Here is a 26,360-nt window from a genome sequence, read left to right as displayed (position 1 = left end):
CACATAGTTCCAGGGGGTGAATAAAGGCCTTCTGTAACGTATGCATGTGTTTTTGTTTTTGTTAAAATATCCATATTTCAAACGTAATAAACACTTTTCTCTAATATATATTATCTGTCATACAGGGAATTTGTAACATTGAAACAAAATGTTATTTTTTTTTTCAAAACACAATTTACTGACTCCAAGCTTTTGAATGATAGTGTAAGTTATATGTATATACTGTAATACCACCTTTGTATTATCCCTCAAAGAGATTTTATTGTTTTCACAAAAATAAACTGGATTAATTATTGATACTTCAGGCAATTAGTTACACCATCATTCATCTCACATTAATTAAGATTGCTAATGAATATCCTTTCTCTAAAAACTATTCAGATACCTGAGATCTTATTTTTTTTTGTTCTGTTTAATTACATTTACATTTAGTCATTTTGCTGTTGCTTTTATCCAAAGTAACTATTGGGAAAAACATAAAGTGATTCTTCTTAATGAAGCAAACAGACACAGACACAGGAAGTGCTCATAATACCAACTTTCAGACATTTGTTCAAATAATTACAAGCCAGAAAGGGACATAATAAAATAGAGAAAGACGAAGGGTTTTTCTCTTTTTTTTTAGGATGAAGTCAAGTAGCGTTGAAAGAGATGAGTTTCAGCTGTCACTTGAAAATTGTCAGGGATTCAGCATTCCGGATAGGGGTGGGAAGACCATTCCACCAGCCAGGAACGGTGAACGAGAATGTTCTGGAAAGAGATTTTGAGCCTGCTTTGATGGTACCACGAGGCATCGCTCACTAGCAGATCTCAGACTTCTGGAGGGGATGTAGATTCATAATAGTGAGTAGAAGTTGGCGAGTGCTGAGCCTGTGGCAGTTCTGTGCAAGCATGAATGTCTTGAACTTGATGCAAGCTGCAACCCATAGCCAGTGCAAGGAAAGATGCAACATGGGATCTTTTGGGCTCGTTGAAGACCAGTCATGCCGCTGCATTCTGAATCATTCGTAGAGGTTTGATTGTGCTTGATGGAAGTCCAGCCAGAAGAGCATTACAGTAGTCCAGCCTAGAAATAACAAGGGCCTGGACAAGAAGTTGTGCAGCATGCTCCATTAGGCCTGATTTTTCTGATGTTGTGCAATGCAAACCTGCAAGATCGAGCAGTCTTTGCAATGTGGTCTTTGATGGCAAGCTGGACATTTTAACATTGTAACAGTAAAATCTATGTCATGTTCCTCGCTCTGCTTTATGTGATCACAATCATGTGCAATGTCTTTCTGATCACCATCATATTTTATATAACCACCGTTTGCATGTCCCAAAGTACATGGTTGTTGGTAATCTGGCTTTGGTTGATATTGATATAGCTAATACCCCAGAAGATTTATGTTTTATTACCACAAACAAAACCAAGTCTTTCTTCTTAATAGTCACAATGTTAAAACTGTTCACTGGTTGACCAGTAATTGTTTAGAAAGTCAAACTAATACATGCTGCTTAAGACAACAATCAACAACAAATCATCAAAAATCTCTACTGTAGTCACTAAAGGTGTGGTGGCTTTAGCAAATAGGCAGTTCAGCCGATTGCAATTGTCTGATACAACACTACCATCTAGTGAATGACAAGTGTAATTGCATCTTTTGTCATTTTTTCCGTTAATGAATGGACTCGGACTTTTAAAAATGAAACACATTTCCTGTTTGTGATATGAAATGTCCCCAATTAGACAAGTTATGAAACCTTCCTGAAGCTCTTGAAATCTTAAACTGCAAAAGCATGTTTATTTAAATATTTAGTTTTTCTTCAAGGGCTCGAGCGTGAAAGGTAATCGAATACATACGAGCAGCTTGTTTTTTTTCTTTACAGCTTTATACTTGTATATATATATTTTTTTGATACTTTCGTCGTAATTTATTGCAACACATTTCAAATTATAATTTTACATTCTAAGGATGACTCACACCCGGAGAAGAAGTGAGGATGAGGATGATCGAGTGGACGGGATGATTTCCAGGACATGCTGTGCTGAGCTGCACTATGCTCTGCAGGACTGAATGGCTGAGCATCAGGACTGAAGGAAGTGTCAGACTGAGGTTTAGAAGTTTAAGGGGTGCATGACCACCTACCAGAACACTAGAAAAGAGCAGCTTCTGAAGCAGAGGACTTCTGCCACATAAGCTTTCTGATGCAGAGGCCTCTGAGGCAGTGCTGCGCAACAAAAACATCCATTGTATTTACTTAACAAAAGGCATAGTTTCAAGAATTTCTATCAAGCACAGAAATATTTCATGAAAAATGTTCATGTATGTTTAATGTACCTATTTCTTGGACAATCAAAATAAAGAAGCCAAACAGAAGACTTTGTTCGTAAAAAATAAATAAATAAATAACTTTTTGAAAATCATTTGAACATTTTTTAAGTATTTACTTTTATCACCGTGTCATAATTAATTGAATATGGGTTAGCTGAGCATTCATAAAACAGTTCCGCTGGGTTCTTGCTCTTAGATTTTAGAAGTTTGTCATACTCATCACTCTGTGTTCTGTCCTCATAAACCGAAGGAATATTTTATAGTATAGGATGAATGAAAACCTTACATAATATTTTATTTAGCACTCAAATCTAAAGGTGAAATAATTTCTTAGAATTTTTTTTTTAAGAATTAAAAAAAAAAAGTCAACTTTATATGTGAGCGGACCATTTTAAAAAGTTTATGTGGTTTAAGGTTAAAAAAAAAGCATTATTTTCCACATACTGTACATTATTGTTTATCCTATTGTTTATCCTATGTTGTTTATACTATTGTTTGTCCCACCTTTCTTCGATTTTTTACAAAGGTCATGTTCTAAAAAACATGAGGGTGTATGCTGATTAACCAGCTATCCAGTGCATTGTGATTGGCTGAATACCTTAAGCGTGTGACGAAAATGTTACGCCCCTTAACATACTGTGATGCCAGTATGACCAGAAAAAAAACAATAAAACCCATTACCAACGAGGCATCTGTTGTGTCCAGTGGGGACATAATTACTGATTACAATGATTTATACTGTTTTTACATGTTGCATTCCAGCGGCAACCTTCCGGTCTTTCGTGAAACGCAAGTGACTAAAACTGCAATTCATCGACTGGCCGGTAGAGGCTGGCTCCAAAAGGAAATTAGTCCCATAGACTCCCCATGTTAAAATGGAGCTTCCGCCTCTGCCCATTTTCACTTATCCGGGAGTGACGAGCTGCCAAGATGGCAATGGCCTGCTCCACCCACTTTGAGCTTCAAAATGCTCTTCAGAAATCTGCGGTTGACGTCACAGACACTACGTCCGTGATTTTATACAGTCTATGGTTGCGTTGCAGATCGTGCCACGTAAACATAAAACCGTGTCTGCATTTATGATCGGAGAAACGACAAACAACAAGTTCTACTCTACACAGCTCAAAACAAAATCAGTTGGAAAATCCTTTACATATGAAAACATACTTATCGACTGTGAGTTAGAAGCGCCAGACTGTCCTTGCAAAGTTGGAATTGCCCCACTTTATAGAAACAGACATTGTATGCTCACAGGAAACAGTCCTTGTCCTCCGCAAAATGTACTGCACACATCTGAATATTTTGGTTGAAGTGTTCTGGAACAGTGTTGTAAATACAACTTAACCAGTGATTTCTAGTTCTGTCCTCTTTTGGAAAGCCAAATAAAGTAGCTTCACTTTCACAACGAAACATACAGCGTCTCCACAACATGGCTGTGGTTCTCTCAGTTGGTTGTGCATATTTTTCTTCCGCACTTTTTCCTTCTACTCAACTTACTGTTAACATGCTTGGATTCAGCAATCTGTGAACAGCCAGCTTCTTAAGAAATTAATGTTTGTGCCTTACCCTCCTTGTGAAGGGTGTCAGATCAGCAGTCTTCACCATGATTGTGTAGCCTAGTGAACCAAACTGAAAGACCATTTTGAAGGGTCAGGAAACCTTGGCAGGTGTTTTGAGTTGATTAGCTGATTGGCATATCACCATATTCTAACTTATTGAGACAGTGAATTGGTGGGTTTTTGTTAAATGTGAGCCAAAATCATCACAATTAGAAGAACCAAAGACTTAAACTACTTCAGTCTGTGTGCATCAAATTTATTTAATACATGAGTTTCACAATTTGAGTTGAATTACTGAAATAAATGAACTTTTTCACAACATTCGAATTTATTGAGTGGCCCCTGTATACTGAACTATATCAGTTGATCGATTACTACAAACTCTAGGCCTCTAGTAAGCTGATCAATCGTAACAGCACAGAACTAGCACTGGTACTAAACTATAGAGAGGAGAAACTGAAGCCTATTTGTTGCTCCATAATGACTAAGGTTAAATCTTCTAAAAAAAAAGTCTTAAAAGTTTTTTTTTTTTTTTTTTTCAGTGTCTCGTTCCCTCTCAGGGAACCATGGTTACATTCGTAACCTGAGACGTTCCCTGTCAAGGGAACTTCGAACTGCGTCCTCTGAAGGGACACTATGGGGAACTCCCCATGCTGAGGGGAGTGCAGGCCAGAATCATGGCAAACACTAAGTACCAACTCTATCATTTCACTGGGAGTCACCCCTGGAACGGTTCGACAGCTGTCCATGACATTATCCCTTATGGCCAAAGGCCTAAGCTACATACCCAACTTACCTGAAGGGCCTCGGCCCGGGGTAGAGCTGAAGGCTTGGAATCACGAAAGATTCCTTTAAAGGGATACGGCCAAGACCCTAGCACTGTTTATTACCAAGTCTTGCCTGTCACAAAGGAGGGGCTCTCGTGGCACTCTGATAGAGCAGCTTGTAGATGGAATGGCCCGGGAGCAGAGCAATTGGAAGACGGAACGTACAGATGAAGCCTCGGCCACGCCTGTACCATGGCGTCCAGCCCCAATGGAGCTGGATGAGTCAGAGGAAGCCAGAGGGGATAGTGTGACGCTCTCTTGAGCCACAAAACCGATCCACCCAGGTCTGGCCAACCTCTCTAACTCTGCTTCAACACCTTGGTGCGAAGGCGCCATTCCCCGAGCCTCAGCCCCTGCCTCAGAAGGGTGTCTGTGCTCACAGTGCATCTCAAAACAGTATGTAGTACTGGAGCGCTCTGATGAAAAAACCGAGAATTCAGTCTCCAATGAGAGGAGGACTCCGAGCTCCGAGCAGCATGCTCATAGGCGACCCTTTTTGAAAAGGGGAGCACTGCTAAACTACCGCGAGAATTGCCCACACAGCCCCCCATGTTGAGGGGCGGTGCTTGAGGTGTATAACAAATACACACTGGTTGGATGAAGCCGAAGGAACCCCGGGGCTAATCATCTTAAGAAAGGGAACGAAGCGCAGCGCGTAACCCTTACCGTACAGGATTCCAGAAAGTGCGCAGAGCCTTGCGTGCACAATTACCACTTATGTGGATTTCAGACAGTGTGCAAAGCGTTAACGTGCACACTGACCACCATGTGGTTTTGAGAAAGTACACAGGCATAGCGTGTGTACAGAAAAGTTACCTGACAACCACTGTATGTGGGAGCTCAGCTTCAGAGAGACCTGTGAAGCCTACTACCTGACAACCACAAACTGTGGGAGCTCGTTTTTTAGTGGAAACGCACAGCATGTAGGAGCTAAATCTCCAGGGAGGCCTGGTGAGGCCTGCTACCTGACAACCACAGTATGTGGGAGCTCGCTTTCAGAGAGACCTGGTGAAGCCTACTATCTGAAAAACCACAATATGCGGGAGTCTACACAGCCCCTCATGTTGAGGGAAGCGATGTTTGGGAAGGAATCTCGGGGCTAATCATCTTAAGAAAGGGAACAAAGCGGAGCGCGTAACCCTTACCGTACAAGATTTTAGAAAGTGCACAGAGCCTTTCGTGCACACTTACCACTTACCGTGGATTTGAGACAGTGCGCAAAGTGTTCACGTGCACACTGACCACCATGTGGTTTTGAGACAGTACACAGGCTTAGCGTGTGAACAGAAAGGTTCCTAAGCATCGCAGAGGCGCACGGGAGAGGCGAGCTCCAACCCCTCAAGCGAGGGGAGCATCACCTGAGGCAGTACATACAGATTGCCCCCTCAAGGACATCGCGCGCGTGCTCTTCGCCCAAACAAGAGACGCAAAGACTGTGTGTGTCATCAGGTGTCATATAACGCTGACATGGATGCACACACTGTTTAAACGCCTTGCTAGTGGATGCCATGATAACAATAATAGATCGCTCTTACCGTTCTGGTCGTTTCTCAGATGCACGCTTCAAACAAAACAGTCAATGAAGACGAAGAAGATAAGTGACGAGTCCTACAGGCGCGTATTTATAGTCGCGCCGGTAGCGACGTCAGAGGCTGTCGCCGGCCAACATGTTGGCGTTTTTCAAAGTATGCTTCAGACACGGGTCACGACGAGGTGTTCCCCATAGTGTCCCTTCAGAGGACGCAGTTTGAAGTTCCCTTGACAGGGAACATTACCTTATGCTGCCTGATATTGCAAAGTGTTATTTGTGATCATATTATTTACAATTTATAATTCTCATCATATACACACTGGTTTGTAGAACAATTTTTTTACCGTTTACTGCTGGTTCAACAGCTAATGAATCAAAAGTCTTTGAAACAGTTTACTTCGGAGTCGCAAAATAAAGAGGATCATTTTGTGCATATTGTAAAAAACTTGGCACGCAGCCAACAATGAAAGGCTTTCTTGAATATTCAATATAATATATGTATTTAGAAAATTAAATAGATGTATAAATATCTGTGTACAACTATTATTTTTAGGCACTCCTTTTTATTCACAAATTTATTTCACAAATCATTGTAGGCCATTATTATTTACCTATCAATTCCTTTTCATCTAAACTATGCATTTACTTGAAATTATTTGCAATTACAGATTAAAAGTAAATACATTGATTTAATAACTATGAATATAGTTGAACAAAAATACACAATGTAATTCTGTAAATTTTTTAGCCCTTTGTGCAAGGGGGTGTGGTTTGGCGGAATCTGCAATGGAAGAGAGACGAGGGAGCAGAGCCTCGTAAGTAGGTCAAGTGCAAATATCGAACACGTGTGTTTTATTGCAGTAATTGGCATGGAGAGACCGGTTATAAGCAGAAACACCGCAGAGAGAGAGAGAGAGAGAGACACGCTGGGACCTCGTGCAGTGCTGGGAAAAACCGACAGAAAAGAATTCTGAGTTATTGACTGTGATTGTGCAGTAGTACGCTGTTTGTGCCAGGATGGCACTGTTACTTGTTTAATCTTCAAATAAACGAGCGTCCCAGCCTCAAGCCGACCCCTGTCTTCTTCCTTCCTTACTGAGACTGTGTAGAACCACATCACACTGGTGCCGAAACCCGTGAAGGAAGAAGATCGCCGCCGCCATGCAATCTCCGTCAGGTACACCATTTGCGGACATCATTCAGTCGCTCGCCGGTCTTCATCAGGAACAACACCAACACATGCTGGCGATCAAGGAGGAGCAGGATAAATGCTTCGAGGTGCTCCTCCGGGCCCAGCATGAAGACCGCAAGCTGTTACGGAGCTGGGTAGACCGGGAGGTCCGGGCCACCCCCTCATTCAATGACAGCACATCTCCTCTGCCGCTCAACAAGATGGGGCCTCACGATGATCCGGAGGCCTTCCTGGATTTTTTCGAAAAGTCGGCAGAGGCTCGAGGGTGGCCCCCCGGGGACTGGCCCATGCGGCTCATTCCCCTGTTGTCCGGAGAAACGCAGGTAGCTGCTCACCAACTGCCAGTCCAAAACCTCCTGGTCTACCAGGATCTCAAGCGTGCCATCCTTCAGCGGGTTGGTCGCACCCCGGAGCAACATCAGCAGAAGTCTGGACCGGCCTGTTGCCACTGTGGGGACCCAGGGAATTTTATTTATAGGTGTCCGCTGATGGAAATGGGGACATTGATCCGGGTCCCCGACACGCCACAGGCTGCCCTCGATCAAGCTGGCCTATACTAAATACCAGTGAGTATCAAGGGGGGTACATATCAGGCTTTGGTGGATTCAGGATGTAGCCAATCCTCCATACATCAAAGTCTGATTCATCCGAGGGCATTGGATAATAGCCGCATGTTTAAGGTTCGGTGTGTACATGGGGAAGTGGTGAATTATCCTACTTTGCCTGTGGATATTCAATTCAGGGGAGAAAAACATAGAATAGAGGTGGCAGTTAATCCCCAACTCAGGCATCCGATAATTTTGGGTACGAATTGGCCCTAGTTTAATAAATTATTGGGGTATTTATGTTCGGATGTCTCTTGGGGGAAACGAGAGAAGGCTAGGGTAGCGGTTGCGCAGTTGGGAGAGGCTGAACCGGAACCTCCGGAGCCTGTTGCAGGGGAACCGAGTGCTCTCGAGCGGAACATCCTCCCGGAGTGTGATGATTTTCCCCTGGAACAGTCCCACAATAAAACACTGAAAAACGCCTTTGATCAGGTTTGTTCTATCGACGGACAGCTTCTCCACCCTGATCAACCGCTCTCTTATCCTTATTTTTCAATTTTAAAAGGTATGTTGTATCGGGTGATCCAAGACGCAGAGACAAAGCAAGATACAACCCAGTTATTAATACCCAGAAGCCGTCGGGAAAAGCTTTTCCAGGCCGCTCATTGTAATCCAATGGCCGGGCATTTAGGGCAAGCGGCTACACTAAACCGTCTCATGGCCCGCTTCTTCTGGCCGGGCATTCACGAGAATGTGCGCAGGTGGTGCGCGGCTTGTCGTGAATATCAACTGGTGAATCCACCGGCCACCCCAAAAGCACCATTGTGCCCCCCTCATTGGGCCATTAGAGCGGTCAGCACGGGGACATCGCTTTGCATTAGTTCGTTTATGTCACGTACTATTCGCGAGCTTTACGAGTTATTGGGCATTAAATCGATTCGAACAAGCGTCTATCACCCACAAACAGATGGGCTGGTCGAACGATTTAACCGCACGTTAAAATCCATGATTTGTAAGTTCGTACAGGAAGATGCCAAAAATTGGGATAAGTGGCTAGAACCCCTCTTGTTCGCTGTACAGGAGGTTTTCCCCCTTCTAGCTTCTTTACGGACGTCAGTCCCACTGTGTCCTCGACGTCCTTAAAGAAACTTGGGAGGATGGACCTTCTAATAGTAAAAATGAAATTCAGTACGTCATGGACCTGAGAACAAAACTCCACATGTTGGGGCGGCTGTCAATGGAGAATTTGTTGCAGGCTCAAGACAAACAGAGTCGGTTGTACAACAGGGGGGCTAGACTACGTCAATTTGCACTTGGAGATAAAGTGCTTGTATTACTCCCTACGTCTAGTTCAAAGTTACTCGCGAAGTGGCAAGGACCCTTTGAGGTCACACGGCGAGTTGGGGATCTCAACTATGAGGTAGCTCGAACGGATAGGGGCGGAGCACATCAAATATATCACCTCAACCTACTAAAAATATGGTCTAAGGCTGAATCAGTGATGCTGGCGAAGGTAGTGATTGGGGAGGAGGATCTCGGTCCAGAAGTGAGTTCAAAATCCCAATCTCTCGCTCTGGCTCAAGGCCCAAGACCAAAAAGGAGGTTAGACAGTTCCTGGGGCTGGCAAGTTATTATAGAAGGTTTGTACCTAATTTTTCGGATACTGCTAGCCCGCTTACTGATTTAACTAAAAAGGAGGCACCAGATAGGGTCCAGTGGACGGAGCAGTGTCAGCAGGCTTTCACCCAGATAAAGGATGCTCTGTGTGGCGGACCGCTCCTAAATGCTCCTGACTTTTCTCTCCCCTTTATCTTGCAGACAGACGCGTCGGAGAGAGGGTTGGGCGCGGCCCTGTCCCAGGAGGTGGAGGGGGAAGAACGGCCGGTGCTGTACATCAGTCGTAAGCTCTCTAAGAGAGAGACGATGTACAGCACCATAGAAAAAGAGTGTCTGGCTATCAGATGGGCTGTTCTTACCCTCCGGTATGACCTCCTGGTGTGGCAGTTCACCCTCTGTTCGGACCACGCTCCCCTGCAGTGGCTCCACTGCATGAAAGATACCTATGTGCAGATCACCCGGTGGTATCTCACTTTACAACCTTTTAAATTTCAGGTGATCCACAGGCCGGGTGTACAGATGGCTGTGGCTGACTTCCTCTCCAGGAGGAGGTGGGGGGGAGCTGCAGGCCGGATGGCTCCCCGGCCTGAGTCGGGCGGTGGGGGTATGTGGCGAGGGGGGCGTGGTTTGGCGGAATCTGCAACGGGAGAGAGACGAGGGAGCAGAGCGAGGCGTGAGTAGGTCAAGTGCAAATAATGAACATGTGTGTTTGATTGCAGTAATTGGTGTGGAGAGACCGGTTATAAGCCGAAACACCGCAGAGAGAGAGAGAGAGAGAGAGAGAGAGACACGCTGGGACCTCGTGCAGTGCTGGGAAAAACCGACAGAAAACGAATTCTGAGTTATTGACTGTGATTATGCAGTAGTACGCTGTTTGTGCCAGGAGGGCACCGTTACTTGCTTTATCTTCAAATAAACGAGAGTCCCAGCCTCAAGCCGACCCCTGTCTTCTACCTTCCTTACTGAGACTGTGTAGAACCACATCACACCCTTTTTTAATGGGCGGCCTAAAGTGCCCCTTTTATTACTTCAGGTCAGGATGAGGTCAGATGAAAAGAAGCAGGCATACATTTTAAGTAAGCAACAAAAGAATTACACACTCAAGGTAGAATGCTATTATTTTCTCACTCTGTCTTATTATTTTAATAACAATAGTAATTGTGTATTTTATTATTATTATTATTTAATCCATCAGAGTAGTAGCTTTAGCATTTGTCATGATACCTGTTGTCTGGCTTGTCATATTAAATTATATTTAGAAATGCAGAACATTGAAGCATAAATGATTCAACAACAACGATAAAACAATGCAAATGACAACAATGTCTGACAATGTTTTTAAAATTGGGGAAAAACAGGTTTATTTTGGAAATGGGAATATGATTCTCCGTTTAAAAAGCTTTTTCAAAGAGATAATGAACTCCTCTGTGTTGAATGTGTAGATTATAGGGTTAAGCATTGGAGGAAGTGCAGAGGTCAGAGAGAGATTAATGATCCTTGTATTCGTGTTTATAATGGAAGATAGAGCATATGTAAAAGTGATGGGTACATAAAATATGGCCACTACTATTAAATGAGCAGTGCATGTCTTTGTGGCTCTTTTACGGTCTTGTGGGGTTGTGATTCTGAACAATGTCAAAGCTATGCACATATATGAAAAGATGATAAAAAATGCTGGAAAGCCGAGAATTAATATTGGGAACAATTTGGCTATCACAGAGCTTGGGAAATTGCTGCTACAGGCAGAACGATATATAGGGCCATGATCACAGTAGAAACTATTTATAATGACAATAACTCTACAGAAAGAAAGCCTGCTGATAAAAACTGTTGTTGTGATTATTATAAGCAGTGCCACTGCCCACATGACTCCAATTATAACAAGCATTGATCTGTGGGTCACAATCATATGATACCTCAGTGGTAAACAAATTGCTACTAATCTGTCAAAAGACAGGACAGCAAGAGTTAAGGACTGTGCTGAAGTAAATACAAACACAGAGAACATATTACACAAACACAATCCATAAGGGATCAGCTGATTCCCAAACAAAAACATATCCAGTAGCTGAGGAATCACAGCGGTACTCTCACAAATGTCTGTCAGTGATAAATTAAAGACAGCAATATATTTAGGAGTGTGAAGATTTCGATCCATAATAATAACAAGCATGAGACAGGAGTTTCCAAGTAAAGAAATAATGTAGACAAAAAACAAGAATATATAATAGTACCTCATGTGAGGTATACCAGAAAAACCACTAATATAGAAATAAGACGGGATGGAAATATTCCTGTTTTCAGTGAGATCAAGATTCATGATGAGTTCACTCTTGATACTCTATGCATCCTGTCCAGAAAAAAAAATAATAATTCAACATTGTCAGAAAAGATTTCATTATATTTTTCTCTACAACAAATATTGTATCAACTGAATCTAAAATAGATATTCAGACTGCAGTAAAATGTATGTATATGTATATGTATATGTATAATCCCTCCAGAACAAAGTCAAGTTTTGAAAGCACAATTATATTTAACATGCATCTTAAAAATTTCCATAGCCCTTTTTTAAACAAAATTGTTGTATACAATGTGCAAGATTTTGTATAATACATGCTGCAAATACAGTGGATAAGGTGTACTCACAGAAAGAAAGATATGACTTTAGGAAGTCTTGCTCAAGCTAGTACAGAAATGGTACTGTAAAAGACGTTCCCAAACCTGATACATACTGAACTATATATCCTTCAGATACAAATGGCAGGCCTCTCCAGACTTGTCAGTTGACCAATCATAACACAGATCTGGCATGATCAGGTACGTCAGAATGAAATACACTGACTAATCTACAGGGATGTGCAAAACTGCAGTTGTAACCCACAAAATATGCTATAAGAAGTTAAAAGTTAGGGTTAGTGGTTTCATGTCTAAAGCTATACATATCACTACAGAAATTGTTTAAATAATGTTTTCCATGCTTCTCAAATGAACCATAAACAATTATTGCACATACAATTTTTTTTTCTAAGTGCATAAATGTAATGCATTGCTAACTTAAAATCGCCTCCTCACAAAAAGACCTCCTTTGTGAAAAAGAAGTGCACTTAAGTATACTTTTATAAACAGTACTTATTGCAGAAATAATATACTTTAAAAGAGCACACATGAGTGCAAATTAAATGTTATTTTCAATGCTTGAATATATTTGTAATTAACTTCAAATGTATCACATTTTAAAGCAATATTAAATGCAATTAGTCTTTAGTGATTTTTTTAAACCACTTAAAGGGTTAGTCCACCCAGATAGCAAATTTATGTAATTAATAACTTACCCTCATGTTGTTTCAAACCCATAAAACCTCCATTTATCTTTGGAACACAAGACATTTTAGATTTAGTCCGAGAGCTCTCAGTCCCTCCACTGAAGCTGTCTATACGGTATAACTGTCTGTGTCCAGAAAGGTAAGAAAAACATCATCAAAGTAGTTCATTTGACATCAGAGGGTCAGTTAGAATTTTTTGAAGCATCGAAAATACATTTTGGTCCAAAAATAGCAAAAACGACGACTTTATTCAGCATTGTCTTCTCTTCCGTGTCTGTTGTGAGAGAGAGCTCAAAACAAAGCAGCTGGATGTCCAGTTCGCGAACGAATCATTCTGTTCACCAAATCGAACTGAATCGTTTTAAACAGTTCGCATCTCTAATACGTATTAATCCACAAATGACGTAAGCTGTTAACTTTTTTAATGTGAATGAGTCAATGTTTTGTTCGTTATCTGGCCTAGGGCTGTGCAAAAAATCGAATGCGATTTTCATGCACATCTCATCAGTAAAAACGCTCCTTTAATTGGAAGTATTAACTCCAGCACGTGTGTTCAGATCAGGGTTACCAGGTTTTCACAACAAATCCTGCCCTGTTGCTTCTCAAAACTAGTCCAAAACTAATCGCGTTTCCAGGAGGTTCCCAGATAAAAATAAAAATGCTTCCCGGGGTTAAAATATATGTTTTGTTTTTTGGCACGGTTGTCTTGGTAAAATCCACATTTTAGGGGCTAAATATCAGGTTATTGGTATTGGGGTTGTTTCAAACCGCGGACATGAAAACAACCGCAGACTTGGCAACATTGGTTCAGGTGGAGCGGCAGTTACTACACAGAGCCGTAGTCTACCGACAACTTACACAAAATCGCTTTCAAAATTGACAAAAAATCGCCACCGATTTTAAAATTGATTTTGTGTAGATTGTCAGTGAATTACGGCTCGGTGTAGTAAATGCCAACCAATGTTGCCAAGTCTGTGGTTGTTTTTCATGTCCGCGGGTGGAAGCGATCCAATAGAAATAACGTGATATTTAGCCCCTAAAATGCGAACTTTACAAAGGCAACCATGCCATAAAACTTAAATTTTAACCCCGGAAAGCAATTCTTTTATCAGGGAACCTCCTGGAAACACTATTGGGCTAGTTTTGGACTAGTTTTGAGAAGCAACTGAGCAGGATTTGTTGTGAAAACCTGGCAACCCTGATCTGAACACACGTGCTGGGAGATATACTTTTAATTACAGGAGCGTCTTTACTGATGAGATGTGCATGAAAATCGCATTCGATTTTTTGCACAGCCCTACTCGCGGTTCATCTTCAGTTCTCTCTCAACAGCAGTTCAGTCAGTGAACTGTTTGAGTAAATGAATTACTCCAGGATATTGGTTTGTTTGAACTCAGAGGGAGTGTCAGCCACATTAAAAAAGTTAACAGCTTGAGTCATTTGTGGATTAATGCATATTAGAGATGCGAATCGGATATCCAGACTGGTTTGATTTTGAACTCTCTCTCACAACAGACATGGAAGAGAAGACAATGCTGAATAAAGTCATAGTTTTTGCTATTTTTGGACCAAAATGTATTTTCAATGCTTCAGAAAATTCTAACTGACCCTCTGATGTCACATGGACTACTTTGATGATGTTTTTCTTACCTTTCTGGACATGGACAGTATACCGTACACACAGCTTCAATGGAGGGACTGAGAGCTCTCGGACTAAATCTAAAATATTTTAAACTGTGTTCCAAAGTTAAACAGAAGTCTTAGGGGTTTGAAACAACATGAGGGTAAGTCATTAATTACATAAATTTGCTATCTGGGTGGACTAACCCTTTAAGTGAGACTTTGGCCCAATCCCAATTCTACCCTTTAGCCCCTCCCCTTTTCTCCTACCCCTCCATTTCACGCGTTCACGTGAAGGGGTAGGGGTGTCTCAATTCTCTTTTGGTTGGAGGGGTAGGGGTAAGGGGAAGGGCCAGATAGCCCTTCAAACGAAGATTTTTCGAAACTACACTTCAAACGAAGGGGTATGATTTATCTCGGAAACATGGCTGCTACAGCGAACAAAAAGACACATAAATGTAAGCTTTTAGATACACCAGTACAAATGTCTGAAGGTAAATTGCCTGTGTAAAGGCGTTCCCGTTGTTTCCCGGTGTCGCTGATTGGCTGGAAGTTCAGTAGTCGCTGAAATGACGTCTAGGGAAGCCCGTGGTTGGTTGTTGGATGAAGACCCGGAGTTGTGTGGGCTGGTTGAAGTTGAACGGGTGCTCGAGGTCAGATGTCGGAGACTCGACGTTACAAAACTTAACTCAGAACACGAAACTCTCAAACGGAAAAGAAAAGAAGTAAAGTTTGGCGAGACAAGGTGGTGTTTCTTCTCATCGTGGCTAAGTAGCAGCAGGCGTGCAGGCTGAAGCATGCTGGAACCGCGCTCAAAGAACAGTGATGACCTAAAGCATGGCTAAAAGCTAAAGAAGCAAAGCTAAAAGCTAAAAGCAAGATTTTATGTTGTCCTAAGTATTTAAGCTGGCCTGTTGGCCACACCTCAAATGTTGTCTTGACCAATCAGATATTGTCTTGGCTCGGGGGTATCATAAATCATGTTATCTTATCAAGCACATGGTCCGAATTTTCCCGCTCTTGAAGGGTACAATTTTGTATATGATTACTATAACAAGAATATGATACATTTGACAAATAACTGATGGTCAGGACTGTTTAAAGCAAGCAGATTCCATCAAAAACATACCAAACATGATTATGAATCCTTAAGCTATCCCATAGTTATTAAAAGACATACACAATAAGTGATTATAAACATGATAGTCGAATGTGTGGGTTACATATAAATGAATATGGAGTTAAGCGATGGACTGATATTCATTTAGAAGTCATTTTGAGTTCATTTTGGTCCATTCATATCTAGAAAAGACAGTTTCTTTGTCATTCTCTGACAAAGATTTCTGTGGAGACCATAGGTTCAAAGCCCCCCCTTAGGAATTTCAGTCTGGTTCTGCTAGGTGGGGGAAGTGTTTAAGGATATTGTGTATAACTCTCATGGGTTTACATGTGATGTCCGGCATTGTAAATGTCCTAGAAGTTCTCCATTGGCAGTAAACTTCAAATGTCATGAAGCTGCACACCATCTCTCTACAGTCTGTGTGCACGGAAATGTTCCAAAGAGGCCGGAAAGTCCAAAAAATTCCTTGAGGAAAGAAGAACAATTGCAACAAAACATTATAACGTTATAAAACATATTCTTCCTCCAACCCCAACTCCACCTAACTGAACCTGAAATCCGATCTGATTTTTGTTTCTTCCTTTAAAGTTCACTTCATTGGAATCATTCTCTATCACATTTTGCTTTTCAACTCATGTAGTTGTAAATTGTAATTATATAATGAAAGTGGTCAAGATTGAAATGCTTCATATGAAACAACTTGGTGTGTAAGTAAAAATGTGTCTATAACTTTAGGTATAAAAGCTGAGCTTCCACACAGATCAAAAAGATCACAACATACAATAAAGACAAGAGCACAGTAGTATTTCACATGTAGTTTATAGAAATACTCTCAAAACACAGAATATTTAAATAATTATTTATAAAATATATATAAAAATTAATATTTATAACTTTTTGTATTGATGGAAAGAAAGGAATTACAAAAAAAAAAACTTTTCTCTGTTTCAAGCACAAAGGTTTTAAACACATTTGGCCTGTTTACAACACAATATGTTACAACTACGAACAAAATAAAACTTGCTCACAGCTGACAAACAGACAGATTAAACCTGTAATGATTATTTTTAATTTCCCCTGCATTTCACTCTTCTTTTTGTGGTTGCATTCACTTTGTGTTGTTTGTATAGTTCTTTTATGGATTGCATAACCTCCTCTGAATTTAGAGTGTATATGATGGGATTCAGCATACAGTAGTTGGCACTGTCTGTGTCAGGGAAGTTTAATTATCTGGGCATTTGGATGCAAAGGTGTTATTGGAGATACAATAATATTATATATATATTGAACTATATCCCTCAGTTGATTGATTACTACAACTTCAGGCCTTACTGGACTTGTCAGCTGATCAACTGTCACAGCACAGAACTAGCACTGGTACTAATCTATAGAGTGGAGAAACTGAAGCCTGAAGATCTGTTGCTACATTATGACTAAGGTTAAATCTTCTAAACATTCTTGAAACAGAAACAAAAATATTATCCTTAATGGTAGTTTTTTTTCCAGAGCTAATAATCATTCACTAATCATCGAATGACTGTTGTAAATTAACAAATTCATGTGAACAAACAAATGCACCAATATTGAGGATGGAGGCAACAGCCAAGTGAAAGAACATGCAAAAGAAAACCCTTTTATAAACACAAAAAAGAAAATCAGTTAAATAAATTTCCTTTGTAACAATACAGCTATTGAACATGCTCTAGAGGTTGTAAACATTTGTTAGGCCTAAATTACATTACTATCTGTTTCTAGAGAATGTTTTTAGAGAATTAAATAGATAAATAAATATTTGTGTGCAACTATTACTTTTAGGCATTCTGTGTTTTTAATGCATTTTATTCACAAATTGAATTCACAAATCATTGTAGGCCATTATTAATTTACTTATCAATTCCTATTCATCTAAACTATGCATTTACTTAAAATGATGGATTAAAAGTCTAATTAACAATTAACAATCTAATTATATATTTTTTTCTTATTATTATTCAATCCATCACAGTACTGGATTAAGCATTTGTCATGATACCTGTTGTTTGGCTTCTCATATTAAATTATATTTAGAAATGCAGAACATTGAAGCATAAATGATTCAACAACAACGATAAAACAATACAGATGACAACAATGCCTGACAATGTTTTTCAAATTGGGGAAAAAAGGTTTATTTTGGAGATGGGAATATGATTCTCCGTTTAAAAAGCTTTTTCAAAGAGATAATGAACTCCTCTGTCTTGAATGTGTAGATTATAGGGTTAAGCATTGGAGGAAGTGCAGAGGTCAGAGAGAGATTAATGATCCTTGTGTTCGTGTTTACAATGGAAAAAAGAGCATATGTAAAAGTGATGGGTACATAAAATATGGCCACTACTATTAAATGAGCAGTGCATGTCTTTGTGGCTCTTTTACGGTCTTGTGGGGTTGTGATTCTGAACAATGTCACAGCTATGCATGTATATGAAAAGATGATAAAAAATGCTGGAAAGCCGAGAATTAAAATCGGAGACAAGTTGGCTATCACAGAGCTTGGGACATTGCTGCTACAGGCAGAACGATATAAAGGGCCATGATCACAGTAAAAACTATTTATAATGACAATAACTCTACAGAAAGAAAGCCTGCTGATAAAAACTGTTGCCATGATTACTATAAGCAGTGCCACTGCCCACATAACTCCAATTATAACGAGCATTGATCTGTGGGTCACAATCATATGATACCTCAGTGGTAAACAAATTGCTACTAATCTGTCAAAAGACAGGACAGCAAGAGTTAAGGACTGTGCTGAAGTAAATACAAACACAGAGAACATATTACACAAACACAATCCATAAGGGATCAGCTGATTCCCAAACAAAAACATATCCAGTAGCTGAGGAATCACAGCGGTACTCTCACAAATGTCTGTCAGTGATAAATTAAAGACAGCAATATATTTAGGGATGTGAAGATTTCGGTCCATAATAATAACAAGCATGAGGCAGGAGTTTCCAAGTAAAGAAATAATGTAGACAAAAAACAAGAATATATAATAGTACCTCATGTGAGGTATACCAGAAAAACCACTGATATAGAAATAAGACGGGATGGAAATATTCCTGTTTTCAGTGAGATCAAGATTCATGATGAGTTCACTCTTGATACTCTATTCATCCTGTCCGGGTAAAAAAAAAAGCAGTATGTTATTCAACATTGTAAGAAAAGATTTCATTATATTTTCCTCTACAACAAATATTGCATCAATTGAATCTAAATTTGATATATAGACTGCAGTAAAATGTATGTTTGTGTGTGTGTGTGTGTGTGTGTGTGTGTGTATGTATGTGTGTATATATATATATATATATATATATATATATATATATATATATATATATATATATATATATACACACATATATATATACATGAACATATTAGGCATTTCAAGTCTTGAAAGCACAATTATTTTAACATGCATCTTGAAAACCTTATATTGCCATAAAATTGCTGTATACAGTGTGCAAGATTTTGTATAATACATGCTGCAAATACAGTGGATGAGGTGTACTCACAGAAAGAAAGATATGACTTTAGGATGTCTTGCTCAAGCTAGTACAGAAATGGCACCGTAAAAAGACTTCTCCAAACCTGATACATACTGAACTATATATCCTTCATATATGAATGGCAGGCCTCTCCAGACTTGTCAGTTGACCAATCATAACACAGATCTGGCATGATCAGGTACGTCAGAATGAAATACAATGACTAATCTACAGGGATGTGCAAAATTGCAGTTGTAAAGGAAGCCCTTAACCCACAAAATATTCTATAAGAAGTTAAAAGTTAGGGTTAGTGGTTTCATATCTAAAGCTTTACATATCGCTACAGAAATTGTTTAAATATTGTTTTCCATGCTTCTTAAATGAACCATAAACAATTATTGCACATACAACTGTAGAACACAGTTCCCTGACTATACCACGTTGGAGTGGTGGTGACGAAACAGCATACAGCATACTTGCTGCCGCACTAGTCTGGTGAAATGGTGAAAAGAAAGTGAAAGTTGTGACATTTGCCAAGTATGGTAACCCATACTCAGAATTGGTGCCCTCCATTTAACCCATCCAAGTGCAAACACACAGCAATGAGAAGTGAACACACCGTGAACACACACCTGGAGCAGTGGGCAGCTATATATCCCGTACCCAAGGAGCAAATGGGGGTTCAGTGCCTTGCTCAAGGGCACTTCAGCCATGGGTATTGAGGGTGGAAGAGAACACTGTTCATTCACACCCCCCTCCCCACCTACAACTCCTGCCAGCATCGAGACTCTAACCTGCAATCTTCAGATAATTAGTCCAAGTCTCTAACCATTGGGCCACTGCTAACCCATGTGGGCAAATGGTGTGTGGACAACAATCTCACCCTCAACACAGATACAACCAATTAAGTTATTGTAGACATGAGGAAGGAGAGGAAATCTCACTGGGCACTGATCATTCATGGGCTTGAGGTAGAGCAACTAGATAACCCTCCAGAGTCGACCCTCCAGAGTCGAGTCAGGTCCCCGTTGACCCTCCAGAGTCCAGTCAGGGTTTTCATGGGTTTTCATGAGTTGAGTCAAGTTCCTGTTGACCTTCCTGAGTCGAGTCAGGTGCCCGTTGACTTTCCAGAGTTGAGTCAGTTCCCGGTTGACCCTCCTGACTTGCGTCAGGTGTTCATGGACCCTCCAGAGTCAGGGTTAGTCACCGTCGACCTTCCAGAGTCAGAGTTAGATACCGTTGACCCTCCAGAGTCAGGGCTAGTTCCTGCTGACCATCCAGAGTCGAGTCATGTTCCAGTTGATCCTCCTGAATCAAGTCAGATTCCTGTTGACCTTCCCAAGTCAAGTCAGGTGCCCATTGACTTTCCAGAGTTGAGTCAGTTCTCGGTTGACCCTCCTGAGTTGAGTCAGGTGTTCATGGGCCCTCCAGAGTCAGGGTTAGTCACCGCCGACCTTCCAGAGTCAGGGTTAGTTACCGTTGACCCTCCAGAGTCAGGGCAAGTTCCTGTTGACCATCCAGAGTCGAGTCATGTTCCAGTTGTTCCTCCTGAATAAAGTCAGATTCCTGTTGACCTTCCCGAGTCAAGTCAGGTGCCCGTTGACTTTCCAGAGTTGAGTCAGTTTCCGGTTGACCCTCCAGAGTCGAGTCAGGTGTTCATGGACCTTCCAGAGTCAGGGTTAGTCAACGTCGACCTTCCAGAGTCAGGGTTAGTTACCGTTGACCCTCCAGAGTCAGGGCTAGTTCCTGTTGACCTTCCAGATTTGAGTCAAATTTCAGTTGACTGTCCAGAGTCAAGTCAGGCTCCTGTTGACCTTCCAGAGTTGAGTCAGGTGCCCGTCAACTTTCCAGAGTTGAGTCAGTTTCCGGTTGACCCTCCAGAGTCGGGGCAGGTGTTCATGGATCCTCCAGAGTCAGGGTTAGTCACCATCGACCTTCCAGAGTCAGGGTTAGTTACCGTTGACCCTCCAGAGTCAGGGCTAGTTCCTGTTGACCTTCCTGAGTCAAGTCAAATTTCAGTTGACTCTCCAGAGTCGAGTCAGGTTCCAGTGAACTCTCCAGAGTCGAGTCAGGTTCCAGCGAACTCTCCAGAGTCGAGTCAGGTTCCAGCGAACTCTCCAGAGTCGAGTCAGGTTCCAGCGAACTCTCGAGTCAGGTGTTCATGGACCTTCCAGAGTCAGGGTTAGTCAACGTCGACCTTCCAGAGTCAGGGTTAGTTACCGTTGACCCTCCAGAGTCAGGGCTAGTTCCTGTTGACCTTCCAGATTTGAGTCAAATTTCAGTTGACTGTCCAGAGTCAAGTCAGGCTCCTGTTGACCTTCCAGAGTTGAGTCAGGTGCCCGTCAACTTTCCAGAGTTGAGTCAGTTTCCGGTTGACCCTCCAGAGTCGGGGCAGGTGTTCATGGATCCTCCAGAGTCAGGGTTAGTCACCATCGACCTTCCAGAGTCAGGGTTAGTTACCGTTGACCCTCCAGAGTCAGGGCTAGTTCCTGTTGACCTTCCTGAGTCAAGTCAAATTTCAGTTGACTCTCCAGAGTCGAGTCAGGTTCCAGTGAACTCTCCAGAGTCGAGTCAGGTTCCAGCGAACTCTCCAGAGTCGAGTCAGGTTCCAGCGAACTCTCCAGAGTCGAGTCAGGTTCCAGCGAACTCTCCAGAGTCGAGTCAGGTTCCAGCGAACTTTCCAGAGTCAGGGCTAGTCACTGATGACCTTCCAGAGTCAGGACTAGGTACCATGGACTTTCCAGAGACAAGGCTAGCCACCGGTGATCTTCGAGGACTGAGTCAAGTCACCGGTGATCTTCGTCCTCCTGTTGGGCCGACCACAAGGACGTGGTGGTCTTCCGCTCCGCCCTGGGGGACTCCAGCCTCGACCACGAGGAGGTGGTGGTCTTCCGCTCCGCCCTGGAGGACTCTGGCCTCAACCACGAGGATGTGGTGGTCTTCCGCTCCGCCCTGGGTGACTCCGGCCTCGACCACGAGGAGGTGGTGGTCTTCCGCTCCGCCCTGGGGACTCTGGCCTCGACCATGAGGAGGTGGTGGTCTTCCGCTCCGCCCTGGGGGACTCCGGCCTCGACCACGAGGAGGTGGTGGTCTTCCGCTCTGACCTGGGGGACTCCGGCCTCGACCACGAGGACGTGGTGGTCTTTCGCTCCGCCCTGGGGGGGCTTCTGCCATGACCACATGGTTGTGATGGTTCTCTGCTCAGCACGGGGGGGTGGGGGGGGGCATCACGTGATGTCCTTTATGGACCCATGTTTTTTTATTTTTGTGTTCTTTTGCTTTCTGTCTATCTCCTTCTTTGGACTTGGCCCTCCGTCCTTCCCCCTGATCCTCCGCCAGTCCACCTTCCTCCTGGACTCCTTGTTTTGTATCACACTTGTCCTTTCTCTGTCTTTCCATTTTACCTGGTTGTTCCATCTCTGTCTTTCCATTTTACCTGGTTGTCCTGTCTTTGTCCTTCCATTTTACCTGGTTGTCCTGTCTTTGTCTTTCCATTTTACCTGGTTGTCCTGTCTTTGTCTTCCCATTCTATCTGGTTCCTCCTGTCTCTGTTTTCTGACCCTCCGTCCCTCCCCCTAGTCCGCTGTCGCTCCACCTCCCTCCTAACTCTTTATCTATTGGGTTTTCCTGGGTTTCAGGTGGAGCATCTGGCAGCTGCTCCGTAGGGGAGGGGGTAATGTCACGCTGTCAGTCTCTGTTTTCCTGGGTGTTCCCTAGTGAGCTCACTTCTCCTTAAGCACTTCACCATAGACACTTTAATTCCTCCAGTCTGGTCCTGTCTTCACAGTAATTGCACTCCAATTAATCACACAGGTGCAGACAATCCTTTGTCGTTAGTCTCCTTATAAATAGCTGTCCTTCTCTGTTGTTTGTATGGAGTCCTTACCCTTTTTGTGATATGTTCTCGTCTCCTGAGACTTACCCCTGCCTTCTCGTTCCTCCGAGTTTTACATTCCGTTTCATCCGGTTTCCTCTTTTGCTTTGTTTTGTTTGTCTCCCAAGACTGTTTATTTTGTATTACCCTTTTTGTTATTAAAATCATACTTGCAATTGGATGTACCCTCTCCTTGTGTTTTTGTAATACACAATCGTCAGTTTCCTAATGATATATCTCAAGGTTAACATGTAGGTCCCACTTTATATTAGGTGGCCTTAACTACTATGTACTTACATAAAAAATAAGTACAATGTACTTATTGTGTTCATATTGTATTGTAAAACAGTTTTGCTGCTATTGACTGGGATAGGGGTAAGGTTAAGGAGAGGGTTGGAGGTATGGGTAAGTTTAAGGGTGGGTTAAGGTGTAAAGTATGGGTCAACAGTGTAATTATAAATTTAATTACAGAAATTAAATACAGATGTAATTACATGTAGTAGTTATTTTTATATAAGTACAATGTAAAAACATGTATGTACACAATAAGTACATTATACTAAATTATTAATTAAAATGTAAGTACATAGTAGTTAAGGCCACTTAATATAAAGTGGGTCCAAATAAAGGTCTGTATGAACAAAAGTGTAAGAAGAAAAACTAAACTTCAAAGTATTAAATTAACGAACAACAAACTGTGATATTAGATTATTGAAATGCATTAAAAAAAGAAAATGTTGTGCTGCTGCTTTATGATGGCCTACTGTGTCTTCTAAATATTTGAGAAAAAAGTCAATCTAAGTATCTAAAAAGATACTTCATTTTGGAAACATAGAGAAGTTCTTTCCTATCTACAAACTAGACACAGTGAAGGATGGCCTTTACCCTCAAAAAGTATGGAATGGAACAATTTCCATTTATTCTGTGTACCTGCTGTCTTGGCATACAGTGTGACTAAACTGTCCAACAACTCAAGCAAAAATCAAATGATCAGCACTTGCTCCAGTCACCTCGTTGTTTTGTTTAGTTATTACTAGGGGTGCTCCGATCACGATCGGCCGATCGTTAATGCGCATCTCATCAGTAAAGCCGGTTTTCTAATCAGCGGTAAATTCCATCAGGTGCCTGATTTCACATAGAGCAGCTGTTACTACACAGAGCCGTTGTTAACTGAGAAGATGCGCCAAAAAACGCTGAAAATGCAGTGGATTTGCGCATCTTCTCTATTAACAACGGTTCTGTGTAGTAACAGCTGATCTATGTGAAATCACGCACCTGATGGAATTAACCGCTGATTAGAAAACCGCCTTTACTGACGAGATGCGCATAACGATCGGCCGATCGTGATCGGAGCACCCCTAGTTATTACGCACCAAAGCTGGTCTCTATTTTACTAACTCGTATAGTATGTCAATTATGTAAAGTAAATATGTAAACTGTAAAGTATGGAAATTACAATTACATGTGTTTTACACATGAAGAACTCAGGTTTCCTGCCTTTTTAGTATATAATAACTATTGTAGTAAATAATTTACTGTGTTCCATAGCTAGTGTATGTGTAAAGTGCCACATTGCATACTGTAAGAAATTATAGTCTGCCTCGACCCAGTTTCCACTCTAAATTGTGTATTAAACTATGCCCCTTTCCCTACAAAGTGCTTAATTAGAGATAGTTCTTTCTGATCTTAATAATTATATGTAAATAGTAACTTTGGAGTGATAATTTGTCACTTATAGCGTGGGAGCAGCAGCAAGCCATCAAGAACCATCAGCTCACTAAAAGGGCATATGAAATGGATTCTGTTTAATCTTATCACCTTAACATTTGGTTTTTCCCACCTGTGGGAACGGAAGACTATCACTTTCATTGTTATCTGCAAGTTACATTTAAAACAAAACTTAATTTACATGTTGAGCAGGAAGAGTAATGTAATAAAGTATAAAATGTTCGAGTTTAGGATGTTCAGGGTTCATTCTGACTCTGTTAAACCCAAGGTACTACATATACTACTATGCTGCAATAAACATCTTCATCAATATCTTCAACATCTTCATCAGTTTTTCTTACAATACATTTATTACCTATGACAGTCATCAGCTGATGATGGCATTGTATTATTATGCTACCAGCTTGTTTATTCATAATATGTTGTGTATGTTATTTTAGGTTTTCTGACCTCAAATGTGTGTGTTGAGGATGTGTAGTAACGAACAAGGGTTGCATCATCTAATTATGAGGCATTTGTTCCAAAGGATAATGAGTTACATGTTAATTACCCTGCTAAAAGCACTGTGTTTGTTTAGGTAAACCTGTGGAGAGGTTCATATGGAGCCTGAGAGATTTCTGTCTGGTGTCCCGAAGCTCATTAGTGTGAAGCAACAGGGAAAAAACAAGTGGAGTGTGACTAGCAATGTTGCCACAAGAAAACAGGCACTGAGGTGACAGTGGCCACATGGAACTTAACAAAAAAGAACAGAAAACAATTCCTGGTCTTTGTCACTGTCCTGCAGAGGTCATTTAAAATTTCACAACTCTAGTGAAATAATTTCCTTAATCTAAGAGGTACCCAAGTCCATCTACAGTTGATGAATTATAATGGGGATACTAAAACAGTTTAATTTTACAGTAACATGGACTATGTTTAAATCATTATTTTTCCTGGTAAACTAATATAATCAGCATGTTGTTACTCTAAATGGGGTAAGTTGTCACAATGAAACCTGCCATTAAATAACCTATTATATGTTTTTAAGCTACATTTAATTATTTTATTTTATTAATTTATTTATTTTACAGTAAGATATAAACATAAAACTGTTGTTTTGGGAACATTTCTGTAATATGTAACATATTGTATACAGTAAACCTTACACATGGGTCCCCTTACTGATCCATTATTAGCTGAGCAGAGATGTGCTTTAGATCCCAGTGCACAAATGTTTTATAAAATTACTGATTATTGTTGGGCCTGAGGGACAATGGAATTAATTTTTCTATTTATTATGATTCATATTATTTATGCTTCACATACAGTACACAGTATGATTCAAGGTAAACACACAAAGATTAAATACACAATACATCTACAAACAGTTAGGCTATTTGTCTTTGGCTTTTTGTTTAACATTTCAAATTTCTAACAATATAAAAATAAGCACAGCTCCAAATATTTTCCTTATTTTCTTTTGCTTATTTTGAAAACAGACAATTCAACATCAGCATGTCTATTTGGCCTGTAGTTTCTAAAATGAGCAGGAGCATCACAAACATTATCAAAACAAGCAAACCCATCACGATCAGAA

General features: G+C 41.1%; 2 protein-coding genes across 2 annotated transcripts; both read right to left on the bottom strand.

Moving 5' to 3' along the window:
- Window positions 1–10,946: 10,946 nt before the first annotated feature.
- On the bottom strand, window positions 10,947–11,906 carry LOC113073424 (olfactory receptor 1M1-like). Its single transcript, XM_026246294.1, has one exon. The coding sequence runs from the start codon at window positions 11,904–11,906 to the stop codon at window positions 10,947–10,949; it is 960 nt and encodes a 319-aa protein (XP_026102079.1).
- A 5,913-nt stretch (window positions 11,907–17,819) lies between these two features.
- On the bottom strand, window positions 17,820–18,779 carry LOC113073425 (olfactory receptor 13C2-like). The gene has a single exon (XM_026246295.1). The coding sequence runs from the start codon at window positions 18,777–18,779 to the stop codon at window positions 17,820–17,822; it is 960 nt and encodes a 319-aa protein (XP_026102080.1).
- Window positions 18,780–26,360: the final 7,581 nt, after the last annotated feature.

This window comes from Carassius auratus, unplaced genomic scaffold (genome assembly GCF_003368295.1).
Source record: "Carassius auratus strain Wakin unplaced genomic scaffold, ASM336829v1 scaf_tig00012123, whole genome shotgun sequence".
In the NCBI taxonomy this organism is placed as follows: Eukaryota; Metazoa; Chordata; class Actinopteri; order Cypriniformes; family Cyprinidae; genus Carassius; species Carassius auratus.
This window is presented reverse-complemented; position numbering and strand designations above follow the sequence as displayed.